This window comes from Barbus barbus (assembly GCF_936440315.1).
Source record: "Barbus barbus genome assembly, chromosome: 15".
NCBI classification, from domain to species: domain Eukaryota; kingdom Metazoa; phylum Chordata; class Actinopteri; order Cypriniformes; family Cyprinidae; genus Barbus; species Barbus barbus.
In genome coordinates, this window is record NC_136743.1 from 11237197 (window position 1) to 11263443 (window position 26247).

Here is a 26247-nt window from a genome sequence, read left to right on the forward strand (position 1 = left end):
GGATAGTAACTAGAAAGACTAAAATAGTAACTGGTAATGATGAAATTGGTGTTAACAGCTATTGGTTACTAGTCGAAAGTGAATAGTTAATATCTGAATCACGGATCTCTATAGATTTCAATAAAAAATGCAATTTATTACCAGTAACAATGAAACAGTTACTAGTCACTATCAATAATGACAAGTAGCAAATTAATAAGTTATAGTATGCAACGAATACATACTGGTGGTGACTAGTTTTAATGACTAGTATCTAATGAATAGCTACTAAAGAAACTGAGATGCTAACTTTAACTTTAAAGAACACGTGCTAAATCAACTCTGGATCAACTTTTATTCACAGCGCAGGAACCCAAACAAGATTTGTGTGACTCTGTTACACAATTTGACCAGAATACAAGAGAGCCGCTTACCCAGGTGAAGGGTCAGGTTGATGGAGTTTGGGTACTGGATGCCCGCTAACATGGTCTGACTTTGCCACCAGGTGGTATCCGCTTGGTTGTTGTAATCGGTGAGATAAGCAGCGCCGTGGTGGTTTCTGGGGTCTCCGGCGTCGCAAATGTGGCATGATTTTGTGACCCCCGTTACCCCGGTCTGTACACAGTATTCTTCAGGCGGAGAGCCGCAAGTGTTGGTGGACACTACGGTTACATTGAAAGCGGCGTTAACAAACTCTGGCATGCAGCGCTGAGGCCGATTGGACTCGTCCATACATTCATCCATCGCTCCATGACTGCACGCTGCCCACAAAGTCCATAATAACAAACAGCTAAAGGGCGACATTGTGTCCTTTTGTTTATGCGACCTCAAGTAGCTACCGTCACTGTCCTGATGCCTTAAATCCTCGCAGTCTTTAAAAAGTTTGCGGTAACTCGCCAGCTACCGAGTTTGTGGTTTTATAAATAAACTCATGCGGAAAATGGTGGTAATCGCTTCACCCCCAAAAAGCGACAGTTGTGGCTTAATCTCCTCGCGAACTCTCTCTTGCTTCACTTTATAACTGCTTTGTAACCACCGCCATGGGAAAAAAAAAAGTTTTGGAGAAAAGGAACTATATCCGACTACACCCTGGCAGCTAGTGCGCAAGTCAAAGTACTTCTAAAAAAAATCCCTACGTCTACTTCCGCCTGAAGGATGCTTTGATGGACCGCCGACCCGCTAAACAAGGCAAGTCCAAATGGACAGGGAGGCATGAGTGGGCGTGGCTTTCCGCTTTCCCAATTGGTTAGCTTCCCAGTCAACTCCAGGAGTGGGTGGGGCCAGAACTTCAAACCTCACAGATTCTCAACGGAGCGATGAACTGACCATTAACTATCCGTAAATAGATAAACAAATATGTGTGTTAAACCATGATTCGCCATCAGAAAATCCCAGAAAAAAATCTCTTTCAAATAGATGTCCATATGCAGGCAGTTAAGTAGCCTACTTAAAGTTTTATTCATTTAAAAACTTTTATACTGTGGTATCTTTAAGAGACGTACTTTCTGGATGAATCCTCTGTGCTATAACTAGGCCCAGGGGATGATAGCTGTTGTTTGCTGTGAGCAGTGGGTTCAAAGAGCAACATTATATATACCTATTCTACCAAGCAAGGGTGTATCCGAAAACTTTAAATAGCTGAGTGTTAGCTATGTTTGCTGTTTATTAATATTTTACCAGCATTGTTTCTAAGATGTACAGAGAATCATCTAAAAGTTCGCCCCACACTCATTCTATACATTTTTAGATTACTCCTCCTCCACAGACTTCAGCAAAAACTAAAACTGTCATATTTTCAGCTGTGCATATTAGGCCTGTATCTTACCTCAAAATCAACTTTCAATTTTTTTATGCAGCTAGAATATTCCAAGGCTTCATATAACTAACTAGTAATAAACTAAATAAAAATAAAAAAGTAACAATTAGTGATAGTAATACCAATAAATAAATATATATAGATATAAATAATATATAGTGGCCTAATAAAAATATTGGACTGGCTATTTATTTATTTTTCTTCTTCAATTCATAGCTATCGTAATGAACGGTCTTTTCTTTTGCATCAGATATTCACAAAATAAAGTTTGCCATGTGTATTGATTGGAAAGTGAGAGCTGGAGTACTGAATGATCTGAAAGTGTGTGTGTGCTATTGATAAGAACTATAGCAGATACTGTATCTACTAGATACTACTCTACATGAGTCCATGAGTGTCTCAGACTGGCAGTAAGCAGAATAATCATCATCAGATAGTATTCAGACGCATTCCTTTAGATAACACTATTACGATTTAATCAAATTGTGATCGAAGAACAAAACTTTGGTGTTTAACAAGACAATCAATCAGTTACCAGTGTGCAGATTAATTAGTTTAATCTCTCTCTAAATTGGATAGAATTGCTCTGTTGGAAAGAAATGGGTTTAAATTTCCCTTCACAAATATGGCATTATGGTCTATTTAAAATGCTAAAAAGCAAAGATATGCTTTTATATTTTTGAACTAAGAATCTTGAGATCTAGCAGTATAAAACCTCTGACCTTGCAATCAGCTCAGTACTTCTATCCATCAATCGCCTAGTCTTACTACATCCAGGACAGGGGGAATGAGGGCTAGATTTATCTCTATATGTCAAAATGAGAAATGAGTGTCAACACTTTGTCAAATACTCATTCCTGCCCCCTATACCACTGCATCAAGCTCAGGCATGCCTAGGATGTGCATTGTACCTTCAAACTTTAAACACATTCATCAGCAATTGTTCTTCAAAGATAAAAGAGGTATGCATTCTCTCAGAGGCTACAACTATATTTTTCTCACAGATATTCCAAGCATTCTCTGGAATTTTGCTGTTGTATCAGATTAGCTTTTTTGACAATCAGACGCGAGTAATAATGTATATAAAAATGTTAAAGTAACAAGTCAAGGAGTTATGGCGTTTCAGTGTGAACAGAATTTGTGGTTATATTTGCAATGAACACACTGAAACAATTTTATTTAGTTTAGATTAATCAATTAGGGTTTAATAATAATAAAAAAACCATACAAAAAGCAATTAAATACTTTTTAAATAATTAATGATAGCATCAATAGACTCTCCAATCAGATATAAACATACTCTGCTGCGGGGTTAAAGCGCCCTCTATCGGTAATCATTAGCAAACGCCAATGCCGTAAGCCAAAGAAACACGACGACGCCAGATATGAAGTAATCATCTAAATTAATTACATTTGTAGTTTATCTATAAATCTAATATTAGAAACAAAATATTTTGCCACCATTTTATTTTTGCTCCAAACACAATTACATAAAACTAAAGGCTTAAATCTTGCTATTATATACATATTAATTGATGGTTTCACACTTTATTTTGTTTAACATTTATGAAAATGTTAAGTTGAGCAATGGATTTTTTGGTAATCGATACAATCGGTAGCCAAAATAACAATTTACACTAACTCATATATCACGTTCCGAAACGGAATGTACAAGGATAAAAAAAGAAATAAAAATAAAATTAAAATAAAATTGATTTACACTTTACAAAGACATGTCAACACACTTCAGCTCTCAGTGTTCCAAAACTCTTGCGTGTACACTTTTTTTATAGACACTCTTCTTCAGCTGCAAAAATGTCACTTGGTATTTCTGTGGTCTCTGGAAAGACACTGGATTCTGAAAAACTGATATAATGTTATTATTAAAGTACAATATTGATGCATTTATCAGCCAGCAATGCATTATTATTCACTGCAAACGTTTTAATATTTCACACATTGATTTCTCAAAACACATATCTGAACTATAAGTTGTTTGATTTAGGGAAAAAAAAAAGTGTTGCTCAATCTGGACAGAAAAAAACACTTGGCTGGAGTTGAACATTGCTGCAAAACCACACATCTGGAAACTGAGAATTTGATTCCCACCAGTGACTTCATTTCTTAGTCGGTGAACTCTTTTTTTAGAGGGCATGAGAGATAAAGACTAAAATGATAAAAATAAATTTTATTAGAATACAACACTTAACATTTATTTGTCATCTATTAAAAAAAATTATTGGTCACATAGTTATTTTTAATAACTTATTAACTGACAGTATGGCAGTCATGGTTTAAATTTATTCACGATTTATATAAAACAAGGAAAGATTGAATATCAACAAAAAGCTCCAACAAAACTCAAACATTATTTTATACTTTTCCAAAGATATTCTTGTTCAGATGTTCAGCTTTAATAACCACCCCTGTTTCCCCCCCAGCCTCCTCTGAATCCCCTCCCTCCATATCCTCCTCCTCCTCTGTATCCTCCACCCCCATTAGATCCTCTGTATCCAGCCCCACCAGACCCCCTGAAGCCACCTCTATCAGACCCCCTGTATCCACCCCCGCTGCCACGATACCCTCCGGACCCCCTGAAACCGCCTCCACCACCCTGGTATCCTCCACCTCCTCTGTATCCTCCACCAGACCAGGATCCACCACCACCGCCACCTCTGTATCCTCCTCCACGGCCCCTAAACTCTCCACCCCCTCCAAAGTCAGAACGGGGCATCTTGGGTGGACGTGGACCATCTCCAAAGCTGATAAACGGGTGTTAAAATAACACAATTAACTAACATCTCATTTTCAAAATAGTTTAGTTATAAGCAACCTTTATCCTAAATAAGCCAATTAAATGTATGGGTTCAATGATCTCACCGTGGGTTGGAGGCCATGAGGTTGATGCCAGCTGATGAGGGTCTGGACACAAGCCGAATGACGTTCAGCAAGCGCTCATTGGTGGGATCCAAATTTCGGATGTATTCTGGGTCTTTGGTCACCTCCACCACCAGGGCTTCCATCGCTGCCCTCAGGGCCGCCACACCACCGGCTATATCATGGGAAATCTTCAATTTGATCCTACAGAAGGAAGGAAAATTCTTGATCACTGGAAGGAACACTTCACTTGTTAACTTCCTTGCAAATATTTGGTTTGCTTCCAGGATTCCTGATTCCGGAGAACTTTTTTTTTTTTTGTTTATTGTTCAACACATACCAGTCATCAAGCGCAACAACTTCTCCATTGGAGGTGATTTTCTTTGTGCCGAACAGAATAAGCTGAAGAGGACTGACAAGAGTCATTCCTTTGGCAGAAATGGCTCGAGTTCGGATCTGTAATTACAAAAAGACAAATATCAAATATTTTAAATGAACTATATATATTGGATCGGACTGGATTCTAACATATGATTGGATTCTAAGATTAGAATAAGAATGTTAAATATTATGTGAAACTAAGTAAAAAAATCATGGTTCATGGCTGTGATGTAACTTAAGTCTTTATTAAGTCTAAATAAAGTATAACAGGGATGGGCAACTTCGGTCCTGGAGGGCCACTGTCCTGCAGAGTTTAGCTCCAACCCTAATCAAACACATCAGAACAAGCTAATCAAGGTCATCAAGATCATTACAAAGCTACAGGCAGGCGTGTTTGATTAGGGTTGGAGCTAAACTCTGCAGGACAGTGGCCCTCCAGGACCGAAGTTGCCCATCCCTGAAGTAGAAACGGCAAAAATAGCAGTTTAAAGCTAGACTTTCAAACCAACCTTTTCCCCAAAGACAAAAAAGGGAGATGGATACACCATATCATGGTTGCTGAAAGGACAGTTGACTGAGGACTTGTGAATGAGAGCATTTCGCCCCTCTGTGGTCAGGATCTTTCTTTTCTCTTTGTGGTAACACACGTTGGGGTAAGAGCCAAACGTCAGGAGAGAGATCACCACATCCAAGTTATTGTCTGGTCCCACAGTGTTAAACACCTGATTCAGGAGGCACTCTACAAAAAAGGGTAAAGACAAAAATTTACTTTAAAATCTCTAAATAACATCTGTAGAACTACATTGAAGTGAATTTAGAAGCACGGCTTAACCTTCAGGGAAGCCGACGTTGACAAGGATCTCTTTCAGCTGGACCTTGGCCTCCCAGGTCATTCTCAAAGTGGACATGTTCAGCCTCTTGTGCTCACAAAACCGATTCTCTGCATCCTCACCTCCCATCCTGAAAAATTCAAATCTATTTATAATTGCGAAACCCTCAAGAGATCAAAATGTAAAAAAAACTATACACTCTAAATTTAATACAATGGCATTTGGACCCACCGGACTTCATCCCAGGCCTGGAAGACAGAGAGTAAGGCCACGTGATCTGAGAAACGAGAGCCTGCAAAGTTCCTATGAACAAAACCGAGGCGTTTGCCCTCGTTGATAAAGGGCTCTGGGAAACAGGTCGCTGCTGAGATAGTGCACACAGCATCTCCAACACTGAACAACACAAACACATAAACAAGTAAAAGTAAATTCAACAGGTAATCTTGGGAAAAACAGCAGTTAATAATAATAAATGACCTGTAAGTTCTTGACAGCTTTGTGAGATGCACTCAAATTCATAAACAGCCAAGGTTGGATGAATAAACTTACTTAAAGGTGCATCCCATGATCATCATCTTTCCCAGACGTGGTTCGATGGGCAGTTTGGCCAGAATGCGTCCCAGTGGAGTCAGCTCATCATTACAGTCTAGAGCATCCAGCTCTGGAGAGCAACAGAGGTTTGTTTGATTTTGTTCACTTAAACATCATTAGTATTAAGACGTGTAACACAAAATCGGTACCTCTCAGTGTATGTTCAGCTTCAATAACAGCATCCAATGGAGGTGGCTCAATAGCTTTGGACAAGAAATTCCCAATGGCACCCAGTCTCAGTAGCTTAATGCTGAGGGCCACCTCGTGCAGTGGCGTGCGGAAGATTTCAGGAGTCATATGGGTCTCCAGTCTGCATAACATTCATTGCAATCATTGACATTTCAGATAATGTGATTTTGTTTGAGGTTTTGGTCCAACTGAAGAATGACATTTCATACTTTTCAAAACGAGCTCTGCTGCAGAGGTAAAAGCAGAAGCCAGGTCTGACTCTGCCAGCTCGTCCCTTCCTCTGCTCAAGGTTGGTCTTGGAGGCCCACACTGTGGCGTAGTTTGTCATGTTGTTGTGAGAAGTGAACAGCTTCACTTTCTGCCTGAATGACACATATTTGGTATTTTAAAACCATTTGTGTACAAAGAGTATATAGAGAAATGTACATCAAAGAGATAGTTCACCCCAAAATGACAACTGTGTAATTTACTGACCCTCATGTCCTTTCAAACCTGTATGACTTTGTATGTTTGTGCGTTGGTAGCTAAACAGCTTCCATTTAATGGACAAAAAGAAACATTTCATGATATATATATTTTTGTGTTTCAAAAAGAAAGTCATACAGGTTTGGAATGACATGAATCAATTACAGACTTATAAGATTTGGGTGAATCATCACTTTAAATAAATGAGCTGCTTACTTGCAGGAGTCTATGACAAAGACCACATCATTGATGGTAATGCTGGTCTCAGCGATGTTGGTGGACAAAATGACCTGTGGAGTGTTTGCAAAATTTGTTTAAAACTAGTTTTAATGCATCAATTCCTAAACTGCACAGTGAAACGTCTCCAGACCTTTGTCACACCCTCAGGAGGGGGCTCAAACACTCGTCTCTGTTCTTCCCTGGGAATCTGAGAGTGAAGCGGCAGGATTCGGTATCGATGACCACCTTTGAGGGACACAATATTGGAGGAATCGCTATGAGTTATATTAAGAGATCAGGGGATACAAGTCACAATATCTGGAGAAAACATTTTGCTTGAGTGTGCGCAGAATATCATTACAGACCAAAGTGAGGGTTCATCTCCAGATGTTTCTGCATGGAATAGATGAGGTTCCAGCCTGGCAGGAAGACTAGCACAGCCCCTGGTACTTTCAGCGTTTCAATGTACTTCAACAAAGCCTCAATCAGCTCGAACGCAGTTTCCTTCTCATTCAACTGAGACATGGCACGCTTGGTTTCAGGAGAATACTCAGATCCACAGATGACATTACAGTTCACCTGTAGAACACAGAAATACAAATGTCAAGCATTAAAGTAGATTTCATTTAACTAAACTATTACGAACTATCATCTGATCAGTGCTGTGGACATGTGGAGTAACGTTTTGTTAGTTAAATGCAGCTCAACTGTTTTCAAGGTATGAAAGGGCGTTTTATTTCCAGTGGAATGTATGTGTGTGTGTGTGTGTATTTGAATTTCTGTTTTGCAAATCCTTTTTTTGATTGATCTTAGGAAATATTCTAATATTTTGAAAGTATGTTCATTTATGCACTCAATACTTGGTTGGGGCTCCTTTAGCACAAACTCCAGCATCAGTGAGGTGTGGCATGGAAGCGATCAACCGGTGGCACTGCTAAGGCACTATTGAGCCTTCAGCTCGTCTGTATTGTTTGATTCTCTATGGGGTTCAGCTCATGCATGTTGGCTTGCCAATCAAGCACAGTAATATCATGGTTAGCAAACCACTTGGAAGTGGTTTTGCACTGTGGGCAGGTGCTAAAGTCCTGCTGGAAAAGGAAATCAGCATCTCCATAAAGCTTGTCAGCAGACGGAAGCATAAAGTACTCCAAAATCTCTTGGTAGACGGCTGCATTGACTTTGGATTTGATAAAACAGAATGGACCAACACCAGCAGACGTCATAGCACCCCAAATCACTGACTTCAGAAACGTCACACTAGACTTCAAGCAGCTTGGATTCTGTGCCTCTCCAGTCTTCCTCCAGACCTAGATTTCCAAATGAAATCTAAAATGTACTTTTATCTGAAAAGAGGGCTTTGGACCACTGAGCAACAGTCCAGTTCTTTTTCTCCGTAGCCCAGGTAAGATGCTTCTGACGATGTTTCTGTTTCAGAAGTGGCTTTTCCTGAAGACGTCTGAGCGTGGTGACTCTTGATGCACTGGCTCCAGCTTCAATCCACTCCTTGTGAAGCTCTCACAAGTGTTTGAATCAGCTTTGCTTGACAGTATTCTCAAGCTTGCGGTCATCCCTGTTGCTTGTGCACCTTTTCCTACCCAATTTCTTCCTTCCAGTCAACTTTGGATTCAATATGCTTTGACACAGCACTCTGTGAACAGCCACCCCTTTCAGTAATGACCTTCTGTGACTTACCCTCTTTGTGGAGGGTGTCAATGACTGTCTTCTGGACCATTGACAGGCCAGCAGTCTTCCCCATTATTGTGGTTTCAAATAACAAGAGATATCCGGAATGTATACTGTAGGGTTGGCCATTTAATGAAACTCAAATATAAATATTCCAATATTCTGAGACACTTGATTTTTGACTTTCATGAGCTGTAAGCTCTAATCATCAAAATTAAAACAAATGTTTCACTTTACATGTAATGAATCTAGAATATATTAAAGTTTCACTTTTTGAAATAAGTTACAAAAAAGAAATGAACTTTTTCATGATATTACAATTTTTTGAGATGCACCTGTGTGTGTATGCATGCATGTATATGTGTGAATTGTCAGAGGCAAAAGTCTGTCACTTTTGATCAATTTAATGTGTACTTGCTGAAATAATTCTTTAAAATGGATAATTTCCAGATAATATTTAAACTTTAAATCAATGACAGTATAAAAGCCATTTATATCTTTAATGTGTATTTTTCTCAGACGCGGTATAGTACTTTATGTAACTAATTTTAAAATAAACAAAAAACGTACATCTTCCTCTCCACCATCTTCCTCTTTATCTTTTTTCTTCCGGTCCATTGGTGGTGGTACGAACTGAGTCATCTGAATGCAGTCTTCTAAGAAATATTCTGGAGATATCAAAACATAAATAATCTGTCAGGTTGTTGAAACTAATTCAACAGTGTTTTACAGTCAAGACATTCCAAATCAATGCTCTAATATTGGGCAATGGGTTTCCAAACAGCCATAGGAGTATTTCATCCAGTGTGTGAGATGATATAAATATTAAATCATTACAGTATCATTATAAAACAGTGCATTGTGAAAACATGCTTCTCACCTTGTACAGGATGTGCACGTCCATGCACCTCGATGACAGGACAGCTAAAAAAGTATTCCCTAAACATGGTGGTGTCAATGGTGGCAGACATGAGGATAATGCGCACATCAGGGTAAGCCTGGACCACATCTCTCAACACTACCAACAGGAAATCAGTCTGGACAGAAAAACATACTTGTGAATAGGGTGAGACATTGTACCTCTCTAAACCGTTTAAAGCTTATATGGTAACATTGGACTTACATTTAAGTCCCTCTCATGGATTTCATCCACAATCACATGACTGATGCCACGGATACCAGCTTCCAGCTTCCTCAGCAACACCCCTGTGAATAAGATATTTTTAGTTCTCTCACCCAACCCTGTGTAATGTGCCACAGTCAGAGATTAAGAAATTAGTGTACCAACTGTGCAGAAGAGGATGCTGGCATGAGGTCTGGGCAGGACAGACTCAAAACGCACACTATAGCCACAGCTTTTCCCCACCTCCTCTCCTCTCTCGAATGATACACGTTCAGACACTGACACAGCACTGATCCGTCTTGGCTAAGAGGATAAACAGCAGCAAGTCACATTACTGTCTTTTTCTTATGGTGACCAAGCACACAAAATCAATAAGCATTTCAACAGGCTCACCTGCGTAACAATAATATTGCATTCAGATGCCCTTCCTGCCTGTACGAACTCATCCAAGATGTACTGAGGAACCTGAGTGGTCTTTCCACAGCCAGTGGCTCCACGAATGATGACCACTGGGTTATTGTGAATGGCGGACATGATTTGCTCCTTGAAGTTCTTGACTGGCAGCTGACTTCGCTCCATGAGAATCTGTAAAAAAGACCATGCTGTTAGTAATCCGAAAATACCAAATGCATATTGATATAACTACAAAACTTTAGTCCCTGTAAAATATTCTGGCTCATGAAAAATTATCAAAACTAAAAAAATGGGCATGCTGAATATCCCATGAAATATAAAAAGTTTAATATAGATTGAAGAGTTTTTACCTTGATTTATTTATTTATGTATGTATGTATGTATGTATGTATGTATGTATGTATATGTATATATATATATATATATATATATATATATAAGCAACCAATTAAGTTAACTGAAATCAGGTCTGTAACATGATTAGCTATAAAAGGGATGTCTTAGAGAGGCAGAGTGTCTCAGAAGTAAAGATAGGCAGAGGCTCTGATCAGTGCATAACCATCAAAAGATTCAGAGAAACTGGAGAAATCTCTGTGCGTAAAGGACAAGGCTGAAGACCTTTGTTGGATGCCCGTGGTCTTCGGGCCCTCAGACGACACTGCATCACTCATCGGCATGATTCTGTCATTGACATTACTAAATGGTCTCAGGAATACTTCCAGAAACCACTGTCGGTAAACAATCCTAAAGTAGGGATGAGCATTTCAGGCACAAATAATATTTGACAAATCGCCTGGTATTATTAGATTATTATTAGAAAATCGTACCACTCCCCCGCATGCACAGGCTACAGTACACTACACACCCACAGAGAGAGAGAGAGAGAGAGAGAAAGAAAGAGAGAGAGAGAGAGAGAGAGAAAGAAAGAGCGAGCGAGCGACCACTCATGCTTTCAATCTGCATGTTAACAAACTGTTTAATAAATTAGGAAATAGGCTCTTAACTAAAGCTATATAATAATTGTAACGTGCTGAAACATATTAATATATAACCGAATGCAAGGCACTTATTAACATAATAGTCATTTACATTTATTCATTTAGCTGACGCTTTTATCCAAAGCGACTTACAATTGCTATATATGTCAGAGGTCGCACGCCTCTGGAGCAACTAGGGGTTAAGTGTCTTGCTCAGGGACACATTGGTGTCTCACAGTGGATTCGAACCCGGGTCTCTCACACCAAAGGCATGTGTCTTATCCACTGCGCCATCACCACCCTCGTGTACCCTAGTCCATTGATTAGCATAAATCAACTGCTCATAAGGCTAGTACATCAAAAATGAACAAACATCCCAGATAGCAAGCACATTCGGGCCGATTCTGGCTGAAATGCGGCACTGTCGGCTCAGTCTCGCCATCGGTGGGAAGATAATGGGCCAGAGCCATGCAGACTCAACAAAACACTTCTGGCTGTCAGATGGCTTTTTCTCTCTCGGTTGAAAGCTCCGAACTTGGTGTAGTTGTGTGTGGCGGGCTATTGCTAGAGCTAGATTAAGGAAATCAGTCGCCTGAGAAAAAGTTTTGACGGTTAAATCCTGACGCAAATCTACAGTGTGCGCTTAAGACAAAGTGGTGTTCTTCAGTGACAGCTTGTAGGTGTTCTATTGGCAGCACCACCCTCTGGTTACACGAATGCGTCATCAGCACCGAAAACATTGAGAATTATTGCCAAATAATTTGATATTCTATTATTAAATCAACTAATCGAATATTCAATAATCGTGACCCATACCTAACTTAAAACTCTATCATGCAATAAGGAAGCCATATGTGAACATGGTCCAGAATCGCCGTTGTGTCCTGTGGGCCAAGGCTCATTTAAAATGGACTGTTTAAAAGTGTAAAAGTGTTCTATGATCAGACGAGTCCAAATTTGACATTCTTGTTGGAAATCACAAACGCCGCTTCTGGGCTAAAGAGGATGGAGACCTTCCAGCGTGTTATCAGCATTCAGTTCAAAAGCCAGCATCTCTGATGGTATGGGGGTGCATAAATGCATACGGTATGGGCAGCTTGCATGTTTTGGAAGGCACTATGAATGCTGAAAGGTATATAAATGTTTTAGAGCAACATATGCTCCCCTCCAGACGGCGTCTATTTCAGGGAAGGCCTTGTGTATTTCAGCAGGACAATGCAAAACCACATACTACAGCTATTAGAACAGCATAGCTTTGTAGTAGAAGAGTCCGGGTGCTGAATTGGCCTGCCTGCAGTCCAGATCTTTCACCTATAGAGAACATTTGGCCCATCATTAAACAAAAAATATGTCACAGATGACCACAAACTCTTCAGCAGCTGGAAACCTATATCAGACAAGAATGGGACCAAATTCCATCACCAAAACTCCAGAAACTCATAACTTCAATGCCCAGACGTCTTCAAACTGTTTTGAAAAGAAGAGGAGATGCTACACCATGGTAAACATGCCCCCGTCCCAACTATTTTGAGACCTGTAGCAGGAATCAAATTTGAAATGAGCACTTTTTGTACATAAAATTGTAAAATTTATCAGTTTAAACATTAATGTTATCTATGTTCTATTGTGAATAAAATATTGTCTCATGTGATTTGAAATTCTTTTAGTTTTCATTTTATTCCGGAATTCGGGTTGTAATACATACTGTGATTTATATATAATATAAGTAAAATATAATAAAAATCCCCCCCCTCAAATATAAATGTGAAATGCCCTCAGATAGAATACAGAAGGACTAAAACCAACAAAACTCCTATTTCAATTTCATAGAGTCCTTCAGGGCTGTTTTTATCTCACCGTCTGCAGATTTTTATCCTGTTCAAGCTGGTAGTTGAGCTCATGCAGCAGGTCTGTGCTGATCTGTTCTGGAGTACACTGTAAACCAAAGTACAATAGGTTTTCAGTGGCATGAAGTATATCACACCAATTTCACTTGCTGTGCTAATGCTAGTTAAAAGAATTCATCACAGAACAGCGGACTCACAAATGCCAGTGGCCCTTCGTCGATGTTGGAGCTGGTCCAGGGGTTCCAGTTGACCTGCGGAGGAGACCACGGCACCACTCCTGCCGTGCTCTGCCTTTGTGAGGGCTCAAACTGAGCCATCTTCCCTTGCACCAGAGATACTGGACTGTTGGGGTCCTGAGGCTAAAAAAAGGACACATTCTTTCTTATTCTTACTTTGTAATGATCATAAGTCAGGCCGGTTTTCTGTCCAACACTTACAGAAGGTGGGATCTGGATGCCAAGCTCCTGCACAAAACTGTGTATTTGATGCTGTACATCATCACTGAGATTCACTTCATATACATCCATCTGTCACAGCAACCAACACAGGAAGTTAGAAGAGTTGGCAAACACACAGGTCTCAGAAGCTAGATAAACTAGGGTGTTAAACTCACAGTCTCTCCTTCTTTCTTCTTGGTTTGTCCCGTGTAGGTTTCTATGACCCCCAAATGGTAAAGCTGACGAACAATAGACAGCGCACAAGACTGGGCGGCCAGCTTCTTCGTAGAGCCATGCTCACGGGCAAAAACCTCTGAAATAGTAGGGCAGCTTTAGCAAGGACACAACTTCTGATGTGAAAGAATTTGCCCTTGACCTTACAGTTTATTATGTAGAAGGTTTTCTGATACTTACTCCTACCCAGTTGTCTTACAAAGATTGTCATCTCAGCAATAAAACTCCTATAACAGAGCAAGATTTAAAATCAAGACGTCCCAACATGAAATTTAGCCCACAGGTGTCTTTACAAGATTTAAGCACAAATAAACTCCACAAACTGACCTCTTAACCGGACAGCACATGAGATCAACTGTGTGACATTTCAGCGCAGAGCCCATACAGGACAACCCATCTTGAGCAGGTTTGTTTTTCTGCCAGACTTCTAAACATGGTGTTATTCCTCTCTAGGTACTGGAGGACTTGACTCCTGATGGACGAGTGACACCAGAAATCAGAACAAGACATTATTTAGCCTCTCCCACCTCTAAACCCAACCAATCACATACTTCACCATGTGACCTCTTAGTGTAGCCTAAGTCATGTCACATGTTTTCCCCATGTAAGGTTGTGATTTCTGGCATCTCTGTTGTCCTCCTTTAAGATTACATACTGCATGGATGAATCTCACAAAAACATGTCAAGGTCACATTTCACCCCCAAAATAAAATGCAAACAAATAAAAACAATTGAATAAATAAAAAAAGTAATACATATGAATAGTCCTAAATAGACATAATAATAATAAAGCCTGTTTTTAGAACAATAATGTTTTGCATTGATATGACGACAATTAATTTAATTATTCTTATACATTTGAAATACAGTATTTTACGTGATGCAGTGAAATGTGACCTGGACATGTTCTTGACATATTTTGTGAGATTCACCCATAAAACATTGTTGATTTTGTAAGGTAACATCCGAGATGGGACCGTCTTTTAGTTGTCTGAGATCTCCTTGAGGTTAGATGCACATCAAGGAGTTCTCTGTCATTGTTTCAGTCCAGCAGAAAAACAAACCTTTGACACATTACATTTAAATGCAAAGTCTGATTTTCGATCAGGATACCAGTCTTTAATTGAAAACATTATCCCACAAAAGAATAATTCTCTTAAACAGCACATGGAATGGGTTAAAAACTAAGCTGTTGTCGTAAATGGGAACGTTCTGACCTGTTGTGGTCAGGCCCGACTTGGCTGTACTTGTAGTCGGTTTGGTTCTTCTCTTTCTGAAAGAACTGGTTCAGACGGGCCTTTGCATTGTCCAGAGTCCAGTTCCCATGCAGGCCAGCATTTAGATCAACTTCCTCTGATTCTAAGGTCTTGGGGAATGAGAAAAGACCCCTTAATTCTCAGAAACTTTCTATAAAAACCTGGCTAAAAAAAGAAGACCTACTGCTTTTGCATCCTGATCCTCTCTCTTAGAGTAATACTCCTGCAAGTTGGCTCCTCGCTCCCATTGGGCATTACCAAATCCAGAATATCCCAAACCTGTGACTCCAGGAAGGGGTGCAGAACCCTCAGAAGGTTCTGAGACATAGGACGAATACAGCATTAAAATGGTTGTTTCAGTCAATGTTATAAATGGTTTAAATAAAACCAGTGTGTGTATGCCGTAACTACACCAATCTGTAGGCAAAAGGCATCTTTTTCCATTGACATCTAAAACACTGATATTAAATTATAGCAGATGTTTTGTTAGCAACCAATGACTGGATGAATGCAAGTATAACATAAGATACCTTCCCCTGATTCCTTCACAGCCAGATGTGGAGGTAGTGGACAGTTGGATGGGAGATTTCCAAACCCACCAGCTTCTTCATTCCCCCCATCAGGTGCGCTGACCTGCAAACGATAAATGTAAACCTAGACTTTCCTCATAACACAGATGAGTAGTGGAAGAACTTTAAACACAGATGTGATACTGACCCCTACAGCAGGAACTTCACTAGGACTAACTTCTTTCATCCGAACAAGATAATTGACAAAATCTCGGGCTGCATTTGACTGAGCATCCTTCTTGTTGGTAGAATTTCCCATGCCGATGTAATTGTAACCCTCAATACGCACCTTAAAGAAACATGGTTCAAAACAACAAACACCTTTTATTAAGTATTTTATATAAAATTTGCAAGTGAATTTATGAGGCCTTAGACTTATTCTCACCTCACACAAGAATTTCTGTCTGTTTTTATTTCCAGCTGCTCGGATGTCATAGTTCGGCGTTATCTTCTTTTTTCCACACCAAGCATACAGGAAGTTCTTAACGTCTGCCATTGTTGACGGCCTGCATGCGAATTAAATTAACATAACGATTACAAATAAAAGTAAGATTATTAATCACCCATAAGAAAACAATGTGGTAAACTCTGCAATCCTCTGCAAGACTAGGTGGAAAAATATGATTATAGCACTAATGCAAGAATAACTGTATCCAACTCGTTAATGTGGTGGTTAGCATTTTAGCTGTAATGAATGGGCTAACATTAGCTAACCGGTTCCTGCAGCCATATCCAGGCCATTTAATAACACTACTATTAAACAAAGCTATTAAATAAAAATGAGGATGAACTAGGCTACGTTTGTATCATACCCGACAAAGGCCCTTTCGCACAAATCCAAACAAGACGCACACGACGTTCAGAAAAGCTAACAAAGCTAACACCGTCAGATCAGAACAGGAAGTGACGCAGCCCTGAATGCGTATCAGTGCAAAATCGATCCGTGCCCAGCAGATTCATTAACGTATAAATATTACTACTGATAGCATATATAGTTTTAGGGGTTAAAATAAGGAAAACAATTCATTTGATCGAATCTTAGTTCCTATTTTTTTAGGCCAAGGTTATTTTTAGGTAACCCCATAGATACATTTTCCATTGTATATCCGAGATATGACATCTGGACAGTAGCAGTGACAAAGTTTCATAGCCGTTTAATTACAAATTTCAAAGTGAATATTAAAATGTTATTTTGTGGGCCAGTGCCCATGACCTTGAGTTCTATTCATTTTTATGCTAAATGAGAGTCTACCCATTTTTGGGTTGTAACAATCATAAAACTGATTTCTCTCTCATACACACACGTTTGTTTTTGTGAAAAGTGGAGACATAGGCGTAATGGTTTTATACTGTACAAACTGTATGTGCTATTGCCCTACACCTAAACTTAAGACTATGTCGTTACACAAATGTGTGTCCTCATTTATCACAAAAACGCGCGCACGCGCACACACACTTATATGTTTATGAATTATATATTTTAAGCAGCCATTGCTCCAGTCTTCAGTGTCACAAATTTGCATTAAACATTTTGTTATTGATCAGTGCATAAACAGTTGCGGTTTTAACTGCTGCACAACTTCTTAATTTTGTGGAGAGGGATTCATGTCTGTTCTGGATTCGTTTATGGATATAACAGCATTTATTTGCACCATTATAAATGTATTTACTGTCACTTTTGATCAACACTGCATGTTTGCTGAATAAAAGTATTAAAATAATCAGTAACACTTTCTAATAAGGTTCCACGCATTAACATTATTCACTAATCCAATTTAGCTCAGGTTCATTCACTAACATTAATAGATACAACTTTTCATTTTAATAATGTATTAATAAATGCTGGAATCAACATTAACTCATGTTTTATTCATCTAAATTATTTTTCATTGTTAGTTCATGTTAACAAATGGAACCTTTTTGCAAAGTGCTACCACATTATGTAATATAAAACAATATAATAATCAATACAACAATCTTTAATGGGAATGACTTTTCTGTTAGTAATGCACATTAATGCCAATAAGGCAAAATGAATGGAAGCAGAAATGATAAATCAGTTTCAGGTCAAACACAGACAACATGATCAATGAGGCCACAATCCATCTTTATTCAATGCTCAGCTTTCAACTTTGAGACTGACCATCAAATATATCGCTACGAGAACAGCAAACATTGAGGAGTTCTGTGCCACAAAAGGTTAAAGGCATTGATGCTCATATGGACAGAGTGAGAACAGTGGAAAAACAATGACTTTCAATAAAAGTAGCTGACAAACAATAAACAGGATCAGAAAGAGGGCAGTGAGGCTGTGTAGAACAAGAGGGCAGTGAGACTGTAGATTGGTGGTTTCACAGCACTCTGGTCAGATACATAAAACACATAGAACAAGTTGGGTTGAGTGCCAGTAAAACAACCTACATGTGTCAAAATAAAAATTAAGTTCAATTAATTCAGTTCAATATTTTAATTTATTAAACCCACTGCTGCAGTCATATTTTTTAGTAAAATTAATGAACGCATATTTCAATTTATTAAATATCATGTTCTAGATTTGTTGTAATCAAACTGTGGCTGGCTTAATTGCGTCCTTTTAGTCAACTAAAATCAATCACGACACCTTTTGCAAGATGATAACAAAATAAGAATAAAATAAAAAAAAATAGAAAACTTGTGTTAGAAAACGGAGTTCATAAAATAGCCTTTCATCTATTTCTGCCTGTCAGATTCTGCAACTTGAGGACATTTACAACTACGGCCGATACCTATGTGCTTTTCTTCATATTTTCTTTTAAAACAATTCTATTTTAAGATATGTACATCTCCTTCATATATCTTAGGCAATAATTAAAAATCTGTTCGCAATCTTAAATCAGCATTTATGCATAAATCAGTATTTAAAAAAACACAAACTCACTGACTCAGAACCGAAGCTACGCTTTACTCTCCCACACAATTTCAAAACACTCCTCTGCAGTAGCATTTCTGTACAGAACCAATATTAGATAAAGTTTATATACATTAATAATCAGACATTCCTTGCAATCGGATGTATACAGTAGTCAGTCAGTTTAGGCATGTAGTCTAAGTACTCAGTCCGTGTTGAACTCCACCAATCGGTGCTGGTGATCTGCCTGGGAGCACCAATTGGCACGGCTCATCAAGTCCTTGAGCACCAATCAGCAGCTGCTGTTCTTGAACTCTCCGTTCTCAGTGATGGAGAGCTTGGTGGGGTTGGTGGGCGACAGGCCGTTGCGGAGGTTGTGCATGCTGTATCGCTCTTTGACCTGAGTGAGGGCACTCATCAGCCGAGAGTTAGCTGCATCCAGGGAGCTGATCCTCTTCTCCTGCAAAAGAGACAGAGAGAGAAGCACATTCAAATTTAAAGATATCTTCATTTTTAACAGGAATATTTAAGGTTACATGTTACAGCCTGCTCATGGCGATTTAGCAGCAGAAACAGCTCACATTTTTGTTCAAACATTTATAATAATTATATGATAAATATAACATACATATAAATATTTTATTATATTATAAGATATTATATAATATACACACAAACAATTATCATATAATAAATATTACATTTTATGTATAATACAATATTTGTGTGTGTGTGTGTAGAAAATATCATAAATATGATATATAACAGTTAATTATATTAATATGTATTACATAAAATGTATTATTATTATTATTAATAATTCTACTTTTAATTTGATTATTATTAAAGGTAGGATAGCTTTTTCAGGTGAATTAACTCGAAATTACATTTAACCATGAATATTCCTTTAAAAAGATTCAATACAAATAATATAGTAAACAAATGACATTGTCCAAAAGTGATAATGGTGGACATAGATGGTGAAACAATGTGTTAGCAAAAAAAAAGTGATAAAATAAAACAATTAAAAAGAATACAAGTCATGTTTTATGTATATTTTTCAACAAAATACAACCAAATCAACTTTATCTTCATTTCATAATGAAGATAATTAAAAAAAGTCAAGTAATATCTGATGTGAATAGGGCCTATTAATCATTTGTGCCAGTCTGACAGCGGTCAGGCAAGTGAACAATCACATGTGCTACAAGCACATGCACACAAAAGAGCAAGTTTGTAAGGACAGCAAAAAACAGGACAACTGAAAACCTGTATAAGCAACAGATGCAGACAAAACCAGACAAGAGAGACCATCATAACACTATAAAGTAATTATCTGCAGAGGGCTTGTGGAGTGCAGGCATACTGACTACAGTGCTGGGAGTGTGGCAGCATGGGCAATAAGGAAGTGACTAGGCAAAAAAAAAAAAAAAAAAAAAAAAGGAGGGGAGGGGAGGGGAGGAAAAAAACAAAAAGAAAACACAGCAGCCCAAGCTACAGCTCAGATACCAGGTAGTAAATCTGTTTAGAGAGATCCCTATCAACACGCATTCCTCAATAGCATCACACTAAACATCAGGAAGATACTCTCTGACAGCTTTTGAATGTTTAAGTAAGCAAACGTATTTAAGTATCTAGTTTAAAGGTAAAGTGTGCAATTTCTATGCCACTGATGATGTCATGAACAGTTTCATTCTGCCTGAAGTACTTTTAATTTCGTGATTAGATAAGATGAACTGTTACTACAATCACTAATATTTATTTTTTTATATAAATTAAAATACTAATTCAAAGGAAAATTCACCCCGAAATGAAAATTCTGTCATCATTTACTCACCTTCATATTGTTTTAAAAGAGTATCTTCTGTGGAAAGTACAAAAACAACAACAACAACACTATTTTGAAGAATGTTGGTAGCCACACACTTGGGAGCCACTTCCACTGTATGGACAAAACAATGGAAGTCCATGAGAACTGTTTGGTTAACAACATTCTTCAAAATATATTCCTCAGAAAAAAAAAGACAAATGACAGATTTTTCATTTTTGGGTGGACAATCCTTTTAAATATCTAATATCTAATTAAATAATACAATAAAATAAATTACATTTAAAGTGAGTATATGTATAATATGTAACTTCAGTAACTTAAATCACGTTATACAGTCAAACCAAAAATTATTCAAACACCAGATATCATTTTTTATATTTTTTAACTAGTGGGTGGAGGACATTATAGTTCAATTATGTAAGGGGGGACAGCCAAAATAAAGTAAACTGTGACATATTATACCCAATAATTCTTCATACAGTGGACTACCTGTAAAAACTGATAAAAATTTGGGACCAGAAATTATTCAGACACTTTGGCCTGATCATGTTTTGCTTAAGTGTTTTTCTTTAATTGCTAATGCAACCTTTTTACACCACACACTGAACAAAATGAAGCATTGCTTGGTGTCTGAATACATTTTGGTTTGACTGTAGATAAATGTATACAGTTCTAGTTAAAATGAATAAAACATTTTTGGTTAGCTTACGTTTCGCATCCTATATCCCCGGGATCCTCAAATCTGGCCCACTCCTGCAGAGTTTAGCTCTAACCCTAATCAAACACACCTGAGCATGCTAACCAGAGTCTTGAAGATCATTAGAAAAACAAATCACAGGTAGGTGAGCATGGTTGGAGCTAAACTCTGCAGCAGATTGGCCCTCCAGGGAAAGATTTGAGGAACCCTGCTATATCCCATTCAATCATTAGTTTTTTATATAAATAAAATAATTTATATGTATTATTACATTCTTGTTTATTATATATTTTTGTTATAGTGATCTCTGTGCAATTTGGATAGAGCATCTTTTAATACTGAAAAACTATACACTTCACATTTAACCTTCATTTTATTATTTATCATTTGAAGTGGAGAGAAAGAAAATAGCATAGAGGACTGAGTGTTGCAAAGGTTCAGGCCAGGCATGGGTGTTGGATCGGGGTGCGCTTACATAAGCCTAGCTGCTCTGCAGGAGCAGAACTGTCTGCTTGTACTTGCCTGCTGGTATTACCTCAGTTCCATTAGCGACCTGGAATTCAGTAGGACACAGTAACAATGAGCCAGTCAGCAGCCTGTTTGCTTTAATACCATCTGAGGTTTAGCTGGGAGTTCAAAGCATACCACTGTGCAGCACACACAGGCCAGCTCCTCACAATCAGACAGTAGACTAGGATGACCTCCAAGCTCTCACTCAAGTTCCCTTGCATTTATCATGCTGGTTAACATGGTCATCTACAATACCTGTGCATCGATTATCTTCTGTTTGGCGTCTATGACCGCTTGCATCTCTGCATGGTCTCTCTTCAGTTCTTCCTCCACGGCCATCAGCCTATGAGCCACAAATGACAAAAAACCTTGTCAGATTTCACTTGGTTTTGGAATATCAAATAGTTTCGACATTGCCTGATTTGGTTGTTTGAGTTGGATAGTTTTGTTTATGTACAAATTAAAGGAAAAAATAAAAATTTTAGTATAGGGACTAGTGTTGTCAAAAGTACAGATTTCGGTACAATGATTATCGCTTCACGCTCTTTACCGAGCGTTTGCACAGATGCACACGGGATCGTTTGAAAGCCGCGTCTATCAGTGGATCCCTAATATATCATCACATAGACGAATCCACCAACAAACACCTGCTTTCAAACGCTCCTGTGGGCTTCTGTGTGAGCGCTCGGCAAAGAGCGTGAAGCGATGGTCATTTTAGCCAATCATAGTCATATCTGTTGAGTGTGTGAATAAAATGGCCAATCAGCGGTGTTTAAGAATCAGCTCAACGGCACTCAAATGTTAGCAGGAAATGGATGTTTTTAAAATTTCAGTACTGACTGATACCGAAGTCTGTACTTTTGACAACACTAATAGAGACCAATTCTCACTATTAACTAGATGCTTGTTAGCATGCCTATAATTAACATACTGGCTGTTTTTTTAGCACTTATAAAGCACATGTTCTGTATGACCATATTCTACATCCCTAATCCTACCCAATACCTAAATTTAACAACTACCTTAAAAACTATTAAGAAGCAGAAAATTAGTCAATAGTTTGTTAATGGCGAGAATTGGACCTTAAAATAAAGTGTGACCAGAAAAAAAATTACTTCAAACTTAAACACATTAGTACATTAAAAAAAGAATAAAGATAAAAAAAAAAAACAGCCTTTATACACTATTGTATTGTTAATCAGCAAATGAACAGATAAAAAAGGATTTTACTGAACATTTACTAAATATTTAGACTGTATTTTGAAGTTTGCAACCAAAAGTATAAGATTTTCACTCCTTTATATATACTGTAAATTTGGTCATACACTCACCTGCAGATAATACTCTTCATCTGGCTGTCTTTCTCCTCTTGTTGTCTGCGCAGACGGTCCTCACTGTCCTCCAATCGAGCCTTGTATTCCAAGAGCAGCTTCTGCATCTGCTGTTCCTGTGCCAGCAGCCGCCTCTCATATTCCTCCAGTCGCCGACTAGACGCCCGCAGACGCTCCTTCAGCTTTGAGATTTCCTGTTCGTACTTCAGAGAAAAAGAGTGGAACATCTTAAAACCTTCTATAGTGATTATCTAATGCATATCTGCTGCAATTTCTCCTTTTTATTTTTTACCTTCTCTACATGTTTGGCATCATCTTTGCTCGGTCCTTCCTCTTGCTCATCTTCATACTGGCCGTTATTGAGGACCCATGCTGCCGTTCGCTCCACCGGGGACATGGTGACTGACGCTACAGGTGACTGTACCTTATGGACACATGCAAAGAAAACATTATTTTGGTTCAAACATGTCTGGATAAAGCAAACTCTCTTTCTTCATCTCGGTCTTTACCTGTTTGGTCCCTCGTCCTCCTGGAACCGAACTGTCTCTGGAGCATGTGGACTGCTGTTTAGATCTCTCACCGCTTTGCTGCATGGGTTCAGTGTTGATGCTGATGCTGCTGCTGCTACGCAGGGAAGTACTGTGAGGAAGCGATCTTGGAGTTCGTGCCCCTGCGTTTCCTGCCACCAAGCCCACTCCTCGACTCTGTTGCTCCACCTTCACGATATGTGCCGTACCTGCGCTGCTCTGCCTCGGCACCGCCACAACCTGGGCTCCTGAGTGCTGATCTGCCAGGGGAGGGTGCCACCGTGCTGTGGGAGGAGGCGTTTCTTGTCCCTGGATACTTTTGCGGGTGAGTTCTTCCTCCACGCTGCTGGTGGAGGGCATCCGTGCTCTGGGAGTTGCTCCCCGGCCTCCTGACGCACTGGGACTGGCACTCCGAGAGCTGCCCGTGCTCAGGTTCTCCGAGCTGGAGTCCGGCTGCAGGGACTGGGCGGAGTGCGTGGACTGGGTTGAGTGCGTGGATTGTGCGTGCAGGTTACTGAGGTGGTAAACGGGGTTTTGGAAAGACAGCGGTTGCAGGCTACGCTGCTGGCTGAGGGAGGGGTGTATAGGGCGCCGCACTTGCGGGGCACTTTGTGGCAAGTTGTCTCTTAGTTGGGGAACTTTCGGATGGACGGGGGGCTGGTGTAGGTGTGGAGGTAGGACAGGGCCGATGGAGGCTTGAGAGCCCACTCGGCCTATTCTAGGTGGGGCGTCGTTGAGAGAGTTAGGACCCGGATGCCCCTGTGCCAGGTAAGAGTCCTGCAGGTCCATTAGAGATATACTGCGTCCATTTGGGAGTGGACTGTCTCGCTCCTCTTTGTCAGAAAAGCTCATGCTGTGAGTGGAGGACTGCTGACCCAATAAAGGATGCTTCCCTCGGACTAAGGCCTCCATGTGCTCCTGGACAGGGGATTTGATGCTCCTCATTTCACTGAGGAACAAGATACAGAAGAATGAATATATAAGAATAATGCAGTAATAATATTGCACATTTTATTTTAATGGACCATTTAAAGTCTCAGTGGTTTTGGAAAGTTACTTGTGCTAATGTAATGTTCATTCATACATTGGTGTTACAATGCATTGTGGTCTATCCTTGTCTGATACCGATTGGCCTTCTCAGAGAAATATAAGTAGGCTTGACAGTCATCTATTCTGAAGCCTTTTTAAAAGTTACGATGAAACGTAAGTTGGGACAGATCTTTTCTTCTGTATTGTGATGTACATCCAAGTGAAATGGACTACCCAAAAAAAAAAAAAAAAAAGAAGAAAAAGTAGGACGGGACTTGGTTCAATTCATCCATTATTGACTGGATAGACCAGTTCTAAATCCAGTCTTTGGATAAGTGTGGTATGTGTCACAGAATGAGATGGCATGAAATGGAAACTCACCCTATCTACCTTCTAAACGGACAATCTATTGTGAATGATTCATCCATAAATCTATTTCTTTCTTTTGACCTTTTAATTTGTGACCCTGGACCACAAAACCAGTCTCAAGTCGCACGGGTATATTTGTAGCAGTAATCAACAATACATTGTATGGGTCAAAATTATTGATTTTTCTTTTATGCCAAAAATCATTAGGATATTAAGTAAATATCATGTTCCATGAAGATATAATATGCATTGCTTTAAAGGCAGTTTTCTCAATATTTAAATTTTTTTGCACCCTCACATTACAGATTTTCAAATAGCTGTATCTTGGCCAAATACTTAAGTATAAATGAGATTTTTTATGTATAAATCTCAATTTCATAAAATTGACCCTTATGACTGGTTTTGTCATTAAAATTGTCACAACTTAATCGTCTAGTGAAATGATAAGAGTTCCCACCCAAATTTTTTGATCTTTTCAATAACCTGCTTCACTCAGATGTACATCACAATAGAGAAGAAAAGATCTGTCGCTCCTTCCATTACATCGCATCTTTAACCAGAAATGGCCCTTCAAACTTGGCACTTTCACAATACATGTGAGAATCAATGATGTTCTTCTCCTTTTAGGAACGCACCACGTTTGATCTTGTGGATGAGCGAGTAACTACTATAATTTTGGTATAACAAACAAATAGTTTCAGTCTGTTCCACGCACAAGCTTAATTATGGCTTTAGGTGATTTAGAATATAGCGCAAGAGTCATACATGAAGTAGAAAAAAATTATAAAATCCAGCAATGTCCTACCTGTCTGCTGGGTCTTCAAATATTCTCTGCAGTCCTGAGGACACACTCCCACTGATGTCATGAGCAGAGCTGTGGTCCTGGAAGCGCCTGAGCTGCTGCTGGATGGGGGTGGGGCTGGACAGCGAACGGGTGATATCGCCAAGTATACGTGGCAGGGGCCCCAGTTTGGCCACCGTCGCCTGCAGGAAGGAATTGTCACCCTGGGTTGGCGCGTAACCACATTATGGACCACAGAGGGCAACCACATGGAGCCCGAGAGTTTGAGGGTGCAGATGGCAGATTGGTGGGTTGGCAGGAGGGTTTTTTTGGTTGGTCGAGATAGTAGGCACCATAATGCATTGGTGGTAGGACAGCGTAACCATGGAGACACAGTG

At 39.2% G+C, this 26247-nt stretch overlaps 3 protein-coding genes across 9 annotated transcripts in view; all 3 read right to left on the minus strand.

Annotated features, from left to right (window-relative positions):
* LOC306881878 (laminin subunit gamma-1-like) overlaps nt 1-928 on the minus strand; it is a 68804-nt gene extending 67876 nt beyond the window's left edge. Inside the window, exon 1 of the mRNA XM_079436214.1 lies at nt 414-928. Within this exon, the coding sequence (XP_079292340.1) occupies nt 414-783 (370 nt within the window). The 5' untranslated portion in view covers nt 784-928. The remainder of the gene's footprint in view (nt 1-413) is intronic.
* Nucleotides 929-3329: 2401 nt separating this feature from the next.
* On the minus strand, nt 3330-16795 carry LOC306880725 (ATP-dependent RNA helicase A-like). Of its 2 annotated transcripts, XM_079434456.1 has the most exons (29): nt 16700-16785; nt 16273-16393; nt 16036-16176; nt 15849-15951; nt 15503-15636; nt 15280-15428; nt 14390-14534; nt 14243-14289; nt 14005-14141; nt 13829-13918; nt 13589-13750; nt 13402-13479; nt 10547-10738; nt 10315-10456; nt 10154-10236; nt 9911-10067; nt 9601-9698; nt 7713-7926; nt 7499-7593; nt 7345-7418; nt 6873-7025; nt 6624-6784; nt 6433-6544; nt 6115-6276; nt 5886-6013; nt 5563-5792; nt 5013-5128; nt 4676-4876; nt 3330-4557 (listed from the first exon to the last, which is right to left on the minus strand). In XM_079434456.1, exons 7-29 carry the CDS (start codon nt 14443-14445, stop codon nt 4209-4211), a joined length of 3237 nt encoding a protein of 1078 aa, XP_079290582.1. In that variant the 5' UTR covers nt 14446-14534; nt 15280-15428; nt 15503-15636; nt 15849-15951; nt 16036-16176; nt 16273-16393; nt 16700-16785; the 3' UTR covers nt 3330-4208. The 2 variants fall into 2 exon arrangements, with proteins under 2 accessions (XP_079290582.1, XP_079290581.1); XM_079434455.1 differs by lacking the exon at nt 14390-14534 and having other exon boundaries at nt 16700-16795.
* A 1057-nt stretch (nt 16796-17852) lies between these two features.
* The window catches only part of LOC306881534 (ras GTPase-activating protein nGAP-like), a 75951-nt gene continuing 67556 nt past the window's right edge, over nt 17853-26247 (minus strand). For 4 of the 6 annotated variants that reach the window (XM_079435693.1, XM_079435692.1, XM_079435696.1 and 1 more), the window contains 6 exons: nt 25874-26073; nt 23653-24619; nt 23436-23567; nt 23144-23346; nt 22068-22155; nt 17853-19234 (listed from right to left, as the gene is read on the minus strand). In XM_079435693.1, coding sequence (XP_079291819.1) covers nt 19067-19234; nt 22068-22155; nt 23144-23346; nt 23436-23567; nt 23653-24619; nt 25874-26073 — 1758 coding nt within the window. In that variant the 3' untranslated portion in view covers nt 17853-19066. The remainder of the gene's footprint in view (nt 19235-22067; nt 22156-23143; nt 23347-23435; nt 23568-23652; nt 24620-25873; nt 26074-26247) is intronic. The other 2 variants (XM_079435694.1, XM_079435697.1) reach the window with 1 other exon arrangement.

Bases quoted from the DNA above. Each gene is read 5' to 3' on its own strand.
- LOC306880725 (XM_079434455.1), bottom strand. From the start codon at position 16,383: ATGGCAGACGTTAAGAACTTCCTGTATGCTTGGTGTGGAAAAAAGAAG. The intron at 15,429-15,502 runs GTAGGTCTTCTT...TCATTCCCCAAG, and splicing joins AGGATCAGGATGCAAAAGCA to ACCTTAGAATCAGAGGAAGT. The intron at 6,785-6,872 runs GTATGAAATGTC...AATGTTATGCAG, and splicing joins AGCAGAGCTCGTTTTGAAAA to ACTGGAGACCCATATGACTC.